General features: G+C 33.0%; 1 protein-coding gene across 1 annotated transcript in view; it reads right to left on the bottom strand.

Moving 5' to 3' along the window:
- The window catches only part of NBEA (neurobeachin), a 453,768-nt gene that overhangs the window by 344,995 nt on the left and 89,898 nt on the right, over positions 1–18,875 (bottom strand). Inside the window, exons 6-8 of the mRNA XM_083884753.1 lie at positions 16,755–16,881; positions 10,154–10,273; positions 5,037–5,183 (exon numbers count right to left, since the gene is read on the bottom strand). Of these exons, the coding sequence (XP_083740879.1) occupies positions 5,037–5,183; positions 10,154–10,273; positions 16,755–16,881 (394 nt within the window). The remainder of the gene's footprint in view (positions 1–5,036; positions 5,184–10,153; positions 10,274–16,754; positions 16,882–18,875) is intronic.

Here is an 18,875-nt window from a genome sequence, read left to right on the forward strand (position 1 = left end):
ATATCCTGCAATTGATGATATTCATTCAGCCCAGAGGATGAGACTACAACCAATCCAAAGTACAAACACCAATATCACACACTGTGAGTACTGAGTCCTCAGCACTAAATGTTTTAATCTAGAAATGTGTTCCTATGGTGCTACACACCACTTACTGAAGTAGAAATTACCAAAGAAGGAATATTATGCTTAGAACTTGAGAGCTGGCTCTATGTTGATATGGCTGCCTACATCTCACTTATCAGGAAATGACTGCTACAGATCACAGATTTGTCCTGAGGAAGGTGACATGTATTTCACCCCAGAGAGCAGTTAACTATGCATGGAAATCTCTGTGCACTTTCTGCAGAGGAAAAATAATTTAGTGATTTCATTGATTGCAAAAGATATCTACATGTACTGTATTTTAATGTTTTACTACATGAAAACACTTAGCACCCTGAAAATCTTTCATGTCTCTCAGCTTTTTCAGCTTCCAAAACTCATAAGGTTTTTCTACTATATAATTTTTCATAACTTCACTGTTTAAGTAAGTCAGTGTTTCAACATAAAGTCTTATCATTTCATTACCATGAAATTTTGCCATGTTCCAAACTGCTTAAGTTAAATCAATTTTATACACAAATTTTGACATTATTCTATCTCCTCATTGTCAGTGTTTAATATGCCATAAGAATTTATTAAAGATCACTATTTGAAAGTCATACACAAATAAGTTATGAATCAACATAATACTGCCTCACACTTTTTGAAGAAAAAACCAAGAATTAAAGGAATAATTTCCCATCAAAGCCTAACAACAGTTATCATAAATTAGAAATTCTTGTGTCGTAACCTAAAAGATTGCTATAACAGTATGTAAATAGAGGCTAAAAATTCTGATATATGATACTTCTTTATTACAGGCATTGATCCACAGAAAGATAAAGGAAATTCAGTACATGCATATTGTACTGGGGACTTGGGAAAATACATCCACAGGGGGGAAATAGAGGTTTGTGGGTGTATCAAGACAGATATAAAGAGCCTTGGATTTAGCATATTCTATATAAGGTAAAAATACACATACAGGATCCATATAAAGGAAGTTTGTTGCTCCTACAGGAATAGGAAGTAACAGAGAGAGATGAGAATTACTCCAGCAGTGTATTCTCCAGTAAAAGAATTGGTGCTTGATCAGGAATGCTGCTTGAATACCAGCAGCTCTCCCCCTTCATTTAGCCACAAGACTGCAGCTTTTTATTTACTATTCACTACATTTTGGCCCCGTAGGTTCAGTAATCATACGTATAATATTTTCTTGTACTATATGATTGGTTTAAGCAAATTTGAATTTTGGGTGCTATTTTGTGTCTGTACATGTGTATGAATGAGTGTATTCTTACTACAGTGAGTACTAACAATATTACTACAGTGCTGCCATGCCATTCTTATCTGACAAAAAGAATGGTATTGCAGCACTGATCAAAAACAAACTCAGAAGCAACATATGGAATAATCTGATAAACTGCTTTGAAATACCTATGGGAGGGTTAGGAGTAGTGGCACGGATTTGAAAGGGCTATTAGAACAGGGCTTTGAGAAACATCCTTTTACAAACAGCACCAAACACTGGTATCAGATGCATCTCTTCCTCTCACATTACCACTCCCTGCCCCTCCACTCTGTTTATCAGCCCCTTGGGATCCCAGTGCAGACAGGCTTTCCTCTCTTTGCTGCCTGGGAATGAGGATGGGCAGCAGGGAAAGCACAGTGAGAACAAGGATGCTGCTCTCATTTCCTTTTTCTTTCTTCCATCTCCAAGAACTGAAAGGGTCCACAGAGCAGGTAAAAGTCCTGTTCAGCAATGGCAAGGCTCAAAATGAGTATGCTTTATTACAGATAAAACCTGGGAATGCAAATATTGAATCATAGTATGTTTCTAATAAATGCAGTCTTAAATTTCAAGATACATTATGGATTAATTGGGAAGACTTAATGGGGAAGAGACAAATCACATGGTTCTATTTCCAGTATATTTGCCTCTCTTCCCCTTAAAAATTGATTATGAGTAATTTGTTTGCTGGAGCTACTAAGAGTCAGTAGCCTTTTTTTTTTTTTAGAAAAAAGCCTTTTGCTACAAGTGAAAATGTAGTATTTCAAACTATAACATCAATTTGCTTAACAAATAATTGTTCTATATTAGAGCATGCTGGCTATAAACAAATGCACCCATAAGAACATGCTAAGCAAGATCAGCATGGAAGGACTATGAACTGTTTCTGTTACTACACCATACAAGCATGTAATGTGCAATAAAAATTATAAACATTATACATAAACAATTATTTGATTTACATAATAAGTAAGATTTATTTTAATGATTTTTCTAGTAAATCCTAAAACCTGTTGCTTCTATCTGCACAGAACGGGAGTGGAACAAGGTGCAACAGATTCATTTTTATTTGTAGATCAAGCTCTCATTTTTCCTGAACTCTGTGGCTTTGGTGTCATTTGCAACATTATTTACTATGTACAGTAACAGATATGTCCAAACTGTCCTGCATGTTGGTAGATTATGCAGATTTCTCTGTTTTCCAGAGGTTTTAATGGCAGTCATGGTAGACTAGGGGCATTATGAATGATTGTGTGGGCATCTGAATGAGAGGCAAAATCATAGTCTCTTCCCATGACCAAAGTAGGTAGAGGAATGGTCTTTTCCTGTAAAGAATCAGATCCTCAGGTATATATGGGCCAAAGTATGAATTTTAAATCAAAGGAACCACCATATACTGTCATAGGATGGAAAAAAGATTTGTATGAAGAAGTTTTCAAAAATATCTCAATTATTTTGAATAATCCTTCTTTGGCAGAAAAAGTTTGGCACTGAAACTTTTTTTTTTTAACTGGAGTTTAAAATTCATCTAGGATCTTTTAAGGAAAAGTTGAACAGTCGATTTTCCCCATTGGCCAACAGCACCAACAATCAGAATGAACAGAAAATGTACTGAACGTCTTAAAAAAGTTTTTGAAAGGTCAGTGTGCATCTGCAAGTTAGGTAAGAGCAAGAACTTGATCTCTAATGTTCAGAAACAAAAGTTATATGTCAGTTGAGGCCCCTTTAAACTACTAAATCCCATACTGAAGTATTCTGAACTGGTGGACATTTGCATCAGCACAGGATCTGTAAGGATTTACAGAAATAATCTTAAATTAGATATGAAACAGGTAGGTTTTGAGTGAAAGCTACAGTTGGTGCCCTGAAATCTCTAAACTAAAACACATGGTTCTTTTTTGGTTGTGGGCAGATATTGCATTGCAAAAGGGTCCAAAAAAAGTCTTCCATTTTGTCTTATTTTTGAGGGGAATAAGAAATTCAAAAGAAATACATGTTATTTCTAGGGTACTGCTCTGGGAGCCTGTTCCTTTTAACTGGTATTAAATAGTAAAACATACTTCCAGATTTTTTAGACAAGGAAGAAAACTTGTTCAGAGAGCAAGGGGATATTAACTGTTCTGTGTACATGACACAAATCTAAAACCATGATACATGAAAGAGGAATTTCCCCAAAATATTAAATATAGGTGACATTTAAAACAAAAATCACAAAGAAGCTACAGGTGTGCAGAAATGTAGTTTAAGGGAAGCCTATGAATCAAGCAGGGAAATTTGACAACTGTAATAAGGTTAGCGCAGTAACTATTGGAAATGTCATTTAGCATAAAACTCATATCCTTATCGACACCTTCAACACTCAAAAACTATTACATAAAAAGTTGCACTTCTTGAAACACATGAAAGCCTTATTCCTGTCTGATATCACTTCAGTATGTTTCTGCATACTGGAATCTAGTAATTTAATAAATTAATAAAAGTTTACTACATTTATTATTAAGAAATATAAGGCTAAATTAATTTCTTTTGTATGACCAAAAACTATTTGTAGAAATATTTATCCGAACAAAATACTATATAAAGTTTAGAATAAAATACTTGTTTTCATAGGTGATAGATGGACTTTTCTTAACTGACTAAATATTTTTAGTTTCAAGGCAAATTTTAACCATTGACTATATGCAATAGACTTCTTCTTCTCCAAGTAATTCTGATATATCCATAGTTATTTAAACTACATAGATACATACCATAAAAGTTATTTTCAACTGCCTCTGTCATTCAACTGCCTCTGTGTTAGCTATAATCAAATTATTAAGAGTATGCATTTTTAACACTCAAAATTAATACTATTAGAATCTAAATGTTGATTTTTACTTACGACTTTTAAAAGTTTTTATTTTCTGAGTATATGATACATATTGAAAAACTGAAAGTCTACTTTGAGTGAAACCACAAATTTCAAAAATTAGAAAAAAGAAAACCTGGGAATAACTGATAGGATAAACTGAAATTCATTACTGTTTATCTAGGGTTAGATTAATTTTAATGTATTATCCACTAAAGAGTTTCTGCAGATTTCTGTGAAGTATCTGTGTTGTTTTTCTTGATGAAATAATACAATACACAGCCATTCCAAGACACATGTCTGACTGGAGGTCTACGTTTATGCAGGCACTATTAATTTGTCCAGTGTGTCCCCTCATCATCAGTGATGAAGTATGAGTAAAAAGCTCAACTTTTACTTTAACAAGACTGCATTTGAACAGAATTGATTTATTATGCCTTGATGAATGTTCATCTGTCTTAATTCAAGTTTTTAAACACAAGCAATAGAGAAGAAAGTTATTTCTCTGGTATTTAGTGCACCAAATACAAAATCTCTCTAATCCGATTGATTATGATCCATAGTAATTTTCATATACAAACGTATTTCAGCTATGCTTTTAACAAAACTTTCATCTTTCAAAAAGATAGTAGGAAATAAGGGTTAGTTAGGATACTTGACAAAATAGTCAAGTCTTATGTTGCTGGAAACAAATCCCATGAAAAAATCGACATGATTCTAAGCAGGAATATTCACATGCTTCACATATCTTCCAACTGTATCTCTCAATCATTTTCTTTTTCCAGTTTTATGCTTCTTAAGATCTAGTATTACCTTATATCCAGGTCCTAACTGATGTATTGCAAAAATCTGTGCTGGGTTGAGTGCTTCAGTGAATACATATACTGCTCCAAGCTGGCCACAGAACACTCTGTTTGCATCAGCAGTCTCCGAAGATCCAAGAAAACATTTATCATAGCTCTGTATCAGAAAGAGACAATTAATTATGAAATAATATATTAGTGCACAGCTACTAAAGCCAACAAATAAAGGGAGGCAGGAATTAAAATTATAGACTAACCATTATCAATCTTTTATTACTACCCTGTGGTGAACAACTTAATTTTGAATATTGTAGCATTAATTATTTTAGAGGTCCATACGACTGGCTGCTGGGATTTGTTTTCTGTTAATTGGTCAGCATACAACAGAGAAAATTAGAATAGTGCATTCAAGTACAAAATAATCCCCTCTATTGCCTTCTAGGAATATGACACACTTGAACTTCCTTGTAAATTGTACTCAGAACTCCTACTGCTAATACACAAGAAGATAAGCTGAAATGCTTTCTTTCACTGTTGTGCAAATAGAGCTAAACAACTCTAGAAGAAAAAAAAAAAAGAAACAAATATAGATTTTTCTAATTTGCAGCTGTTGAATGGTGTCCCTCTCTGACCACAGCCTATAATGATTTTGTTTGACCTTAAATCCTTCTTCTGCCTTCTTCTATACTCCTGAGAGTTGCTATTTTCCCTTCCTTTCCAAAAACTATCCCTCCCTTTTGCTCTTCTCCCTCAGTTCACATAATATTATTTCAAATTATAAGTTATTTTTGTGGCTATTTTGCAAAGATTTGTTTAAGTTTTTCAGGTGCTTTCAAAAAAAATCTATCTAGAACAAAGACCTGAGAAATCAGAAAACATGATGCAGCACAAAAGGACAACAGGAAGGAGCTCAAGGGTCTCTGAAGATTATTCTTGCAGCTTCCTTGAGTCATATCTACTTTATTGAACGGAAACAAGGATCTGACATCACTTCTTGAGCTGAATCACCAAACCAGTAGAACCTGCATTAGAGGAAACCTGCTTTTTCATCTGGTTTAACTGCTGAGTTTTATCTTAAGGAAAACTTTTATGAGTCTAGGGAATGAAATCAAATATAGTAACTGTTACAGGGACTGGTCTAGGTGGATAGGCTGTTAACAAGGAAAAGGGGACTCAGGTGTCAGGACAGACAAAGATCTGGAGACCAGCTTTAAGAACAGGTCAGGAAAGAAGTATCCAAGATTTTGTAGTTCATTTATTCTCCTTTGATTTATCTTTTTAATTTTTTTTCCTCTTGGAATTTTTTATTCTTTTAAGCAATTTTGACAAAATTAAAAAACTTCTGGCAAAAACCTTATACTAAAATTGATTCATAAAGTCATATCCAGGACGTACAGTGCAAAATATCAGTTAACCAGACCCCTCTGACTCCTGATTTTGCCCTAATGGCAAAATTTTATAAGAATTTTCAGTTACTTTATTCAAGTCCTGCTTAGCCTTGAAGGCTTTCCTGACACTGTGCCATTACTGTCAGGAAGCGTTACATCAATTAATGCTGAGCAATTGCCATTTTCAATGGTTATTTGAGGAACTTGTCGGAGCTACTGATGCCACAGTTTTCCTAGTTGATACTTAAATGTTCTGACACTATATTCCTGCCTATTATAAGGATATTTTTCTGGTTTCCTCTAGTAAGCATTAATTTTACAACAGTGGTTGTAGGACTCAACAGATTCTGAATTTTAATTATAGTTAATTTCCAGGTTTGTTAGCCTTTAGTAATTTCCTTTTCTTTTTTCATTCTTTCCACTTTACACTTTCCCATTTCTGGCACTTCATTCTTACATCATTCATATTTCCATAATTTTTAATTGGAGGGGAGGGCTAACTCCTGATTTCCTGGCAATTTTATTCACTTCTGTTCCAGATGCCAAGGAATCTGTAAACCTGAGTTATTAATTAATTAATTTAGAAATTAGCACCCAGTACTCATAGCTCATTTGGTCTTCCTCCAACTATCTCACATTTCCATAACTTTAAACCTGACAGACACCAAGTTTACTTGCCTATTTTTGTACATCCCTGGTAATATGTCATTAATAACTCCAAGATGAAGTGATTGACAGATCTACTTCATTCAGTCACTTGGCCCAAAACCTCCTATTTTATTTAAATAAAATGTTAAACTCTTGGGACTTATGGACCTTGTTATTTAAACTAAACTTTATCCTTAATAATCTTGATAATTATAAGTCTTTTTTCAAATGCAGTAAAAGTGGTACTGCTGTTATCAGTGTGTTGGCTTTTCATCACTTAAGTAAACTTTTTAGATCCTTCTACAGCTTCCTTTTTCTACAATGGAAATGAAAAGTTCTGTGAAAAATGTCAAGATATCATCAATTCATCTTCACCCATCAGAATAAAAATCTTCCGCCAAACCTCCACATCCCCACACTCTACACCTTGAAGAGGAGTTCTGTATTTCTTTTGTCACTTCCCATAACTGGAGAAAATTCCAAATCATACAGCTGTAATAGTAAAACTCTTCAATTTAGCTTCCATCTCAAAGTGCATTTGATATTTTATAAATAATTAACCCTACAAGGCCTATGGAGCTGATCATGACTACTGAGGAGCTTGTGGCTGCACCCATTTGATTGTGTTATACCTTGCCATGCATGTCACTTCACCTTTTCGCCACAATCTCCAGGTGTATTACCCCTTGGAATATAAGCACAATGAGTCCTTTATCACTAGCCATGGTATGTTGTACAGGACATGAACACAATAAATATTAACACTGCTATGGTTTTTATATTTTCTTAAATAGTAGTAATGAATTTGGAGCCAAAAATAGCTCTATGAAAACAGAGTACCTGCAGCATTCAAAGACAAATTCATTCAAATACAAAGAAGTTTTTATGTCTTCCCCTTTTTCATCCAAATTTGTATCTTCCCTCTAACATTTGGGTGAAACATACTGCAAATATTAAATAGATGAAAACATATCTCTTAATTCAACATATATTTGTGAAGAATGCAGGTCCGAAACCATAATGAGTACATCATGTAATACCCTATATCTGCTTGGTCACATTACAGAATAAGAACCCAGTAAATTCATGGCCTTGTATAAATAAGAATGAATTCTAATACAAGAAAAAATAATTAAAAATAAATTAATAAATAAGCACGTTTTAGAGTTTTACTGGGTTTTGCCCCCTCTAGCTTTACTTCCATGTCTCCCAGGCTACATATGAAAATGGTAGACTGAGGTTTTCTACAGTTTTTGCTTGGATACAAGGCAAATTTCAGACACTGAAAAAGCCCTCATAAAAATATTAGAGAATGGTAATTCAAAATCAGTCTGGGGAAAAAAAAAAAATCACAATCTCTATGTAGACAAAACCTAAGCTTAAAAAAATTATATTCAACTCAGCTCCTTAATTGAAAACTCATTAATGTAAATGTAATGAATGTTTTACTAGTCTAAAATATGTTTAATCATAATACATATTGTTCAGTGGTAGATTTGACACAGTGAGCAAATGAAAAATCTTGTCATCAGTACATTTAGTGTTTTTAACACTACATCTTGATTATTCTAAAATATTCATCCATAAAAAAAGACTGGAAGTCAGATGCACTTAATCAACAGTATGCAGCTCCTGACCCTTTCAGTTTTCACAAACAGGATCATTAAATCTATTGGTGCAAACTATATAAATACTTATGCTCAACATGGGACATAAAGAAAGAAGAATGACTGGCTGACTTATGCAGTGTTTTCTTTTCCCCCAAAGCTATTATGGTAAGGTATTGTATTGACATATTGCAGGAGACCAGTTATAACCAAGTATAAGAGTATGAAGGTAGATGTTAACAAATAAGCTGGATAACTGCTCAAGTCTTTTCAACTTCTAACAACTCAAACTTTATATGTAACAAGAAAGTTCTAATACAGTTAAAACAAGAGCTTCTCATCCTAGGTAATGCAAAATAGTAAGAAGCCTACATACACACTCTCCTATTTTCTCTTTTATGTATTTTACACATTTCCATTTATACGGCTTTCCTGAATTTCTTGATCTTTCTATTCTACTTCCGACTATTGATAGAACAGATTTTTGCTATTAAAAAATGGAGAGCTAATGATAACTAGTGTCTTTCATAGCTTAGACTATTATCCAGTGGACAAACTAAAACCTTAATACATATTTAAGACTTACATCAAAATATCTAAAGCTTGGTAAACCAATTTCACTTTAAGAAAATATTGTACTTTTGTTGCATGGGAAAGTGGAAAATAATACAGTGAAGAAAATACAACAGAAGGAGCAGCTCCTCCTGCTAAGCATTTGTCATTAAGGATTACAGATCCCTAGATGATATAACCAATAATTCAGACCAGATCCTCTAACTTTTTAGTCATTGCATCTCACCTATCATGAAAATATTTATATTACCAAGGAGAAACCATGCTCTGTAAAACTGAAAGGCTAGCCTTCTCTTGCAAGTAGAAATGCTACCAAAAAACCCAGAGAACAGAAATCAGAACCCTTGGAAGGCAGAGCTCCACTTTAATTAGCATGCAATATTTAAACTTTCCCTTTTGAATCCTATTTTGCCTGTAGAATTTAGCAAAAGACAGTTCATTTCCCTAAGGCTTCTTTATCCCTTAAAGCAGTCAGAAAGAAATGAGAACCATATTTTAAATAAAAAATAACGAAAGTGTAGCAAGTTGATGAATCAAGAACCTCTGAAATTCTATCAGAGATTTAGCTGAAGGCAAAGCACAAGAAAATAATTTTGCCTGCCTTCCATAGCCATAACATTGAGCCAGAAAGAGCAATATTTGCTGCTTCATTAGGTCTGGGCTCTCAAATTTTCCAAAATAAAAGGTACAGAAAGAGAGCACACGTGGACAAAAGAACCCAAAAAGTCAATAATATTACATTTTATTAAGCAGATGAATAAGTAAGAATAAAAAAGACATTTAAAAAAGAAAAATTGCAAAGATCTTGAGGAAAAAAAAGTTACACTTTTTTTTTTTTTCCCTTTTTTTTTTTTTTTTTAATTAACCTTAAAAGGAAAAGTGATGAGAAAGGAAAACCAATAAAATCTTACATCATTGGTGTTAACATGCCAGGCCATGTCCCCATAGGATACCAGCTGACCATTCACGTAACAGCGTATTTCACTGTTTCTCCACCGGTTGTAGATGTGTACAATGCTTATCATGTACCACTGCAAAGACATGAAAAATCAGTACACAGGGGAGGATTTTGTGCTATAAAACATAAAGTTAATGAATGGCATAAAAAATGAGCGACCAATCTCATAAACTTACACAAAAAGATAAATCTTTGCAAACACTTAAAATTCAAGTCAGTGTGACTTCAAGTCCAGTCAACAGAACTGTGCCTAAATGTAATAATGTACCTACCTGCATTGCTTTATGGGGTTAAAGGAAAAAATGCATACATGCAATTTAATTTCAACAGTGCAATTTAATTTCAACACTATTCTGTAAAAAAAAAACCACAGCAGAGTTTTGATAGGAAATCCAGAGCTATGTGCTTTTACCTTAACAAATTCACATCACACAACCTCTGTCTTTGCATCACAGCTGTGTGTCAGAAATTATTAAACAAATAGAAAAGAATCACAAAAGTAAATTTTACAGCCCAGGTTACGATGCCATCCTGATTGTTTGCTTTGATATTTTTCCACTATTCTTTAGCCTTCCACCAATTTTTGGACAACTGTCAATGTAAAAATGCATTAAATAATCAAACAGAGAAGAAACCGCAATTCAGTATTTCCATGCACTACTATGGCGATCTTCCCCTTAATTTGTTTAACAGAAATCATTATGTCCATGCCAAATAAATTCAAGAACTCTGGAGTCTTCTTGCTTTGAGACATTTGAAAGATAACTGGACAAAATGCAGAGTAAGTTGATCTAGGTGTCCCTTTTTCAAACAGAAGTAGAGACCAGACAGTCTCAACACATCCCCTTGCAATCTAATTGACTCTGTGAAAATGTCAGCTTGTCTTAAAAATACTCTTTGTATTCTAATAATTTGGAATAATAATTATTGATGTTTTCATCATCATCCCTTTCTTGGTATCTTTTCTAATTATTATATTTTAATTTCCATGTTCAGATAAGTCCCTCTTTTTCCAAAGTAGAGAATTTCTGCAACCCTTGGGGCTGGTTGACTTGCTTCCTGAGCTGGGATAAGTACAAATAGAGCCCACTAATATAAAATTCTATCTTTCTGTCAGAGAAAATAAAAGTAGATGTTTTCTCATGTTGATTTTGAAATTAGTAAAAGCACAGAATTATAAACAAAACAGCAAAATACATTTTGACAACAAGCATTACAGTAGTCATCAAATTGAGCTGTATTCTGTTACAAGTCTATAATAGCTATAGATATGAGAACATATATTTTACACATCTGTTTCCAGGTATTAAAATTTTTTTTTTCATTTTTCCCTCTTTTAAAGATACAGCTAAAAGAAGGCAGAAAAATGCTGCTGATCATAGAACAATAATTTAGAGTATCTCATTTCTTGCATTTCCAAGGAAACAGATTCACTGGGAAATACTGGAATAAAGAAGTGCTGCTCCAGCTGTGGCTTCTGAAGTCATGTATGTAAACTCTTTTTTTCTTAAGGAAAAAAAAAATACAAAGTAATTTTTGTGAACAAAGTAATTTTTGTGAGTCACTGTCAACCTCAAAAAAATAAAAACCCCAAAAAAACCTAACTCACTAAGCAAATTTTATTTCCCATTTTTTAATCAGATTCTATTTAAGGGAGGAACACTCACTATAAATTCAACAAAATATACATAACTAAAAGTCTAAACATGTAATTGCTAATCAGAAACTAAGTACAAACCACATGACTAGAGTTTTCATTTCATCATTTCTTCTTTTCCAAAGCTCCACCTCAACCTAATAAAAATCTCTCATAAAAATATTCCCATGTTCTCATTCCTTCAGTGGATAATTTACCAAAAATCTCCACCAAGTGATGTTGGTTTTAAAAATTTCTATCCCAACAACAGGCATTCTTTCCACTAGTACTGTTCCAAGTTGTGCCTTTTGTGTATTTATTCATATCTCCAGGTATGACACTTTAATAGCAGAAATCAGCTGACAGGCCCTAACCTCCAGATTTTATCTATTTATCTTCTGTCCGTGATTTTTATTTCATTAGCTTTAAAACCATTTCTGAAAACATACCAATTTGCAAAACCATCTCTGTTTGTAGCTAAAGCTTAATAGATGACTCATTCATTTGGAAACAAATAATTCATTACTTTTGTTGAAACACTGTCCGCAGAGCCTACAAGGACCCAAAATGAGCAATGCTCTCTATCTTAGGAGAGCTTTGGTGTTCAGACTAAACTTTAGAGAAATATATAAACTACTTTTTACAACCCTTCTTCCCTCCATGTTAACCCCCTATACATGCACATGCAGCTTCTTTTAGTTCAAATCTCCTTTCTTTCATGCAACTTTTCTCAACCTTTAGCACTCCTGCTGTGTCAGACCACTACCTATGTCTGTTACTCTGAACCACAAGGCAAGGTCTAAAACAACTTCTCATCTCTGATCTTCTTGAATAGACACACACACATACACACACATGGACTTAAGGTCTATCCCAGCTCCCTACCATAACTAAACCAGTAAAATATTGCTTTTTGTCCTCCTACCCTTGAATTAACTAGATTTACATCTTAAATGGCAATTTCTTTTTGGCCAGGAAAGCATTAAAGTATTTAAAAAATGGCTTACTCTTTGTCTCACATTTTTAACCATCAATCTAGACAAAATGAGTAATACAGGTTCTCAAAGTTAATTCCTAAATAGAGGATGACAAACTCCTCCAAGCCCATGATGCATTTTGAGCAACAAGAAAATGAAAGTTCTTCTGAGATTTCTGCTTGCTCACTTGATTCATATCCTTCCATTGCTGTATTTTAATGAATATAATTATCTTATCACATAATAACATAATTTTTTAAGGCTTTCAGAGGAATATAATGCCTAAAGGTCTTCAAAAGTCCACAGTCTGTATCAGCTAGCTCAAAAATCTGTTCTTATGCAAAGTGAGAATCTTTAAAATAATTCAGTGGAAACAAGAAAAAATTCCAGTGCAGCAGAGCATTGCTCTGTCCCAGATACATTTATCTATGTGTTTTCTAATCCTTCCTTTACATTTTCCTAGCTTCTATCACAATTCAATGGCAAAGAAATCTAGCGTGATAATATTTAATTCTAAATATCAGAAAATACATTTTTAAAATCTGTATTTTTTTCCATCTAGAAGTTATTTGGAAAAAAAAATTATATACCCTAATTGAAAGTTTGGCAAATTCAGAATTCAACTTTCTTTGGAACTTAGAGGTGCCTACTCTAAGGTTCTGGAAATTAATTACTGTGTCTTACATATATTACTTTAACCCTTCTATTGACATTTAAATTTGAGACACTTCCTCTGACTCATACCCATTTACTCATAAACAATGATGTAATGAAATACTTTAGCTTTTTTGCCATGTTAATATATTCTTTAAGGGTTCCTATTAAGCCTCAATTGGCCCTCTGAAAAGGAAAAAAATATTGTCTAATAATTTTGCATAGAATTCTGTATAAGTTGTACTTTTCTAAGTATTTCTTATTTGGATTCAACATTGACTTCCTGAAGAATCTCATTTTACTAACAGTGGTCTGTATATTGCTATTTATCTATGCTCAGGTACATTGTAAGGAGCTTTTAAACAGTCTATTGAATTTTGTGATTAATGGTGTATTTGCTCATAGTCTTTTGTATTTCTGCATTTAGGCAATTTCTCCAGCACTAGCAAACACTGTTTTTCTAAGAAGGAAAGGCAGTGCTTTACTGCTACACAGTGAAGCAAACCAAGTTGTATGATCTCACACACAATTTTTCTTCAACTTTTAGTTGAAAAAAAATCCCTTTTTTTCCTTAATATTCAAAGGTAGCAACACAATTTTTTTTTCACATTCCTTTTGCAGTTTGCTTCCTCATATTATTTTCTCAAAAATGGGCATATGCCATGTCTGTCTCTTCTGTACACAACAGCTTCTTTAGGTAGTACTAAAAGACCCTTCACTAAGCCTTTTCTGTTTACTGATGAAACCTGTCAAGCTTAGTCACCAACTGCTAAGTCACTAAGTCATATTCCTACTACAAAGGACAGTACAATCAGAGATGAACCATCACAAACTAAGGATTTCCAGATGTGGAACTTATTTCTGTCTCTGCTACAGTTAATAAAGGTGTTCAGGATTAGAAACATACACAAAAAAAAAAAAAAAAAAAAAAAAAAAAAAAACCAAAACAAAACAAAACAAAACAACAAAAAAAAAAAACCAAACAAACAAACAAAAAAACCAAAAAACTGTTTGCTCTTGACTGCACTGCTTTCCTGTTACAGTTTCACAAGAACTGAGGCTGAAACTCAAGGGAGCAAAAACACTGGGGGTTACTTACACAAAAATCTCAACTTGGAAGTCCCAAAAAAGCAGTATAGACATATTAAAACAGCATTGCCAAAGCTAGTTCAGCTCTGTTGAGACGTCATGCTATTATACTACACCCACGTTTTCTATTTAGAAATATGTTAACCAAATTTCTCCATATATTTTTATAAATGCTTGCTTTTACAATTATCATAAAATACACCAATTGAGACCTAAAGTAACCACACAGCACATCCTAGAGTTATAAATGAAGACCACATACTATACTGTGAATGGGCTCATATGATATAGCAGGAAGACCTTCACATGAACAGAGCAACTCTGACTTGCCTACATAAGGCTTTTGACCAAATGACTTGAATTTATTACTTTACTGTGATTCAACAAAAAAATTAAAAACGTTCAAACCACATAATTCAGAAGTTTATTGAGGATGATGCTTCTGACAAAATCTACTGCTTAAATGCCTACGTCTGTAACCAAATGTCTAGGGAATGGTACATCTGATGGCAATAATCACACTTCTCAAGTCAGCATTAGGATAGTTAGCTGCTTTATAAATGAGTACACATTTTTTGAATACATATCTACACATTCAGATCTGTACACTGAAACCAATGTCATATCTAAGCAACATGAAGAAAATCAATTTGCATGTTAAACAGGATGAATTTTGACTTGTTAGGACCAGGAATTATATCTGATAGGTTTTATTTCCTCCACTATGCATTATGTACTTGAACATATGGACGTGAACAGAAGTTAATGATGAAAAAACACATATTAAACAAATCAAAAATATATGTCAGAATATTTATTTTAAATTATTTCTAAATCTGACATATAACCCAAAGTGTATGAAGCATGAAATTTGAGATATGTAAAACTAATATGGGAGTTATATTTTTATGTAATTCAGCAGATCAGCTGATTTTGATTTGAAACTGATATTCATATAAAGAGATACCCAGGTACCAGTATTTCAGAATTAGTTATTTTGAGTAGCAACAGCAAAAGCTAAAATTTTCGAGAGTTGGCAAGAAAAAAGCTAGCCATTCATATTAAAAATTACCAAAAGCATATTTTGATGAAATATGAAAGACTATTTTGTCATCAAGTAAAGATCAGGTAGATCCCAAAAGCTGATTAACAATAACATAATACAAAAGTTAAAAATTACATTTGTTCGTAGATTCAGAAGTGCTACTTTAAATGAAAATTGAACTGTTATCAAAATACTTATCTGGCTATAAAATTGGAAAAAAGTTAAAAACAGAATTGATTCACTCCAGTAGAGTCAGCACATATGTGTTTATAAAGCTTTATACAACCCTGAGTGATGTGCTAGAGAAAGACGTTACTTTGTTTTAAGAAAACCACAAGGGACCTCAAAGCTACGTGACAAAATTAGAATTGGTGATTTTACACAAATACACACCAAGAGAAATAGTGGAACATTAAGTTGATGTGTGAACAATGGCATTCCCTTCTTAAGAGATTGGTTTCTCAGAAAAAAAAATTCAAGCACTGAAACTCAATGTACAAATTTTAAGCCCATAAAAAAAAGAAATGAGCAAAATATACACAAGACTGAGATCAGTGACAAATACATAATGCTTGCTGTACAGAAAAGTCAATGCTTCAGTCAACTGCCTGCAACACCAAAGGCCACAAAATCATCATTCCCACAGGACTACTAGGCACAGAGTAGAAATAAACACTAAAATGATTTAGAGATGTAATCAAGATTTACTATGAAAAATGAGAAATCCTAAAACAGCACTGAAACAGAAGATAGTTCAGAGTCTTATACAGCATCAGATAATGAAACTCCAGCAGTGCCAGCAAAATTTTTCAAGACCTTGGCAATGAAGTTACCAAGTACAGAATTTTCAGAAACAGAATGATGATATTTAAATAATTAAATGTAGCCATTTTACAAATACTCAAAATTCTTCTCTATCTGAAGTCAGTTAAGCAGTAGTTTTGAAAAACAAGCTGACTTTATTGAAGTGTTACACTAAAAATTACATTTTTCTTGAATTGTGAACTGTAACTTTGCATGAACACTAGAGCAGTTACTTATAAACAAGAAATTACGATTACACTATGGCACTAAGGGGATTTTAGCCCTCCTCCCAGAAGCACATTGTCACATTTTCAGTGTTATTCTTTACTGTAAACACCACTTTGCTTACCTTGCGTGGCTGAAAGTCATACTTCACACAGTGCTGGAAACCTTTGCCTTTTGACTTCAACGATGTAACTATTAAGCAGTTGCCAACAAAATGAGCAGAATACCCAACACCTTTGCTAGTGCGGAAACTGAAAAGAAAGAATTATGAATGAAACTGGGAAAAGGGGAATTATTTTATTATAAAAAAGGTCCAAATACTACTTTAAACTGCCATGAAAAAGAAAATAAATTTGTACCTGAAGTGGTGGATCTAATTTTCTTCCACCATTCTTTTTGGGGAGCTATTCACCTTCAGAACTTAATTGATTCCAAGATACATTTTAAAAATCAGTATTTTTTTTTCTAAAACCACAGATAGTAAATATTTTGTCTATCACATTTCACCCTGTTTCTTAATCAATCATCATTTAAAATAATGTATCTGATTAAAGTTGCAAAGATATATCCATCACAGAAAAATTTTGAGATGCCTTGCAATTCTGAGGGGTTCAGAGAACGCAGCTGGTATGACATACAAATTTGGATTTGAAATAATTATCATGCACAAGAATTACTTTTCAAGAGATGAATAAATTATGCTAATAACATACAAAGTTTTATTCATCTGAGCTGTGTATTTATTTTCATTTGTCAAATGGATAAAGGATTGCAATTTTAAGAAAGTAAGTTTAATAAGAATTTCCAAGCGTTCTTGTGACAAATATCATAAAGACAGATAGTGCAGAAAGTTCATAATTTTCTCCACTTATATTTGAAATCACAAGCATTTTAAAGAGCAATTCTACACTTCTTAAGAAAAATACTTTGCAAAGGTAACTGGTGAAAGTTCATGAATGATAGTCACAGAACAATTTTAAAAAGGCAAGGCCATATCTAAAGCTATGCTGCTTAAACACTTCTGAAAAGCTAAATACAATGAAGAGCAGTTAGCTATCAATGATATGGAGCATACTGCATACAACTTCTAGACTTTTCTTTAATAAATAACCAACGGCTGAAATACAAAGTCTAGATGGTGAATTTCATCTATGAATTCTGAAATGAAACCTTGCAAATATAAGGAAAAAAACCTACTAATTTTGAGCATTTCTACAAAGTCCTGCAGCCCACTAGTTAATACTTTCTCATTCCCTTAATGTAGTTAACTTATAAAATAATTTTATGTTATTGCAGTAATAGTGCTTTAAATGGTCTCTTTGTTGCAACATTTTCTTCAAACACTTCTACTAGTTTTTTCTAGGACTATTAAGAAATTAAAGTAACATGCAAACACTAATTTGTTTATTTCATCTTCCTTAATAGCTGCTGAAATAATATATATTTTAGTGTACCCTATGACCCTATATACAAACTTGATTTTAATATGGAAAAAATTGCATATTTGTGGAATCTATTCCATCTTCAGAAACTTACAGTTAAATCAATATACGTGCATTATTTAAGGAGAGAATCAGATTTTCTTCTTTGCTCACTGTCAAAAAAATAGTTGATGAGACATGACCTTATGAAAAAAATAAACTCTTTACAAGATAGGTGTTGTGATTGTACCCTGAGGTGATCAGAGCTTAGACACTCATCTCCCATGAGGGCATTTGTAAAGGACGTTAAAAAGAGACATTCAAATGCTTAAATTCTAGGAAGTCACATTTGTTGTAATGAATGAGAATACTTTAATTTAAAAACAGAGTAAACAGAACATCTGTCACAACATCTATAGTTTATTTTTCTGCACTCTAATGAATCCATGCTCAGAAGTTCCTACTTCCAGTCTTGAAGTATGTATAGTGTGTGTGTGTATATATATATATATATCTTTTCTTTTCCCAAACTTCCCTTTTTCCACTGCCAAAAGGCTGTGTCTTCCCCATTCATCTGCTTCGCTATATTGTACACAGTTCTCTCTCCCCTTAAGCTGCTGTACTGTAGAGGAGCATTATTCCCTGCCACTGCCTTTAAATAGGGGCTTCCATAGAACTCCCTCTAAAAACAAGAAAAAAAAAAAAAAAAAAAACAAAAAACAAAAAACAAAAAACAAAAAAAAAAAAAAAAAAAACAAAAAAAAAAAAACAAAAAAAAAAAAAAAAAAAAACAACAACCCTGCTTCCTTAATAAACATTAAGCA

This window comes from Zosterops lateralis (assembly GCF_965231275.1).
Source record: "Zosterops lateralis genome assembly, chromosome: 2".
NCBI classification, from domain to species: Eukaryota; Metazoa; Chordata; class Aves; order Passeriformes; family Zosteropidae; genus Zosterops; species Zosterops lateralis.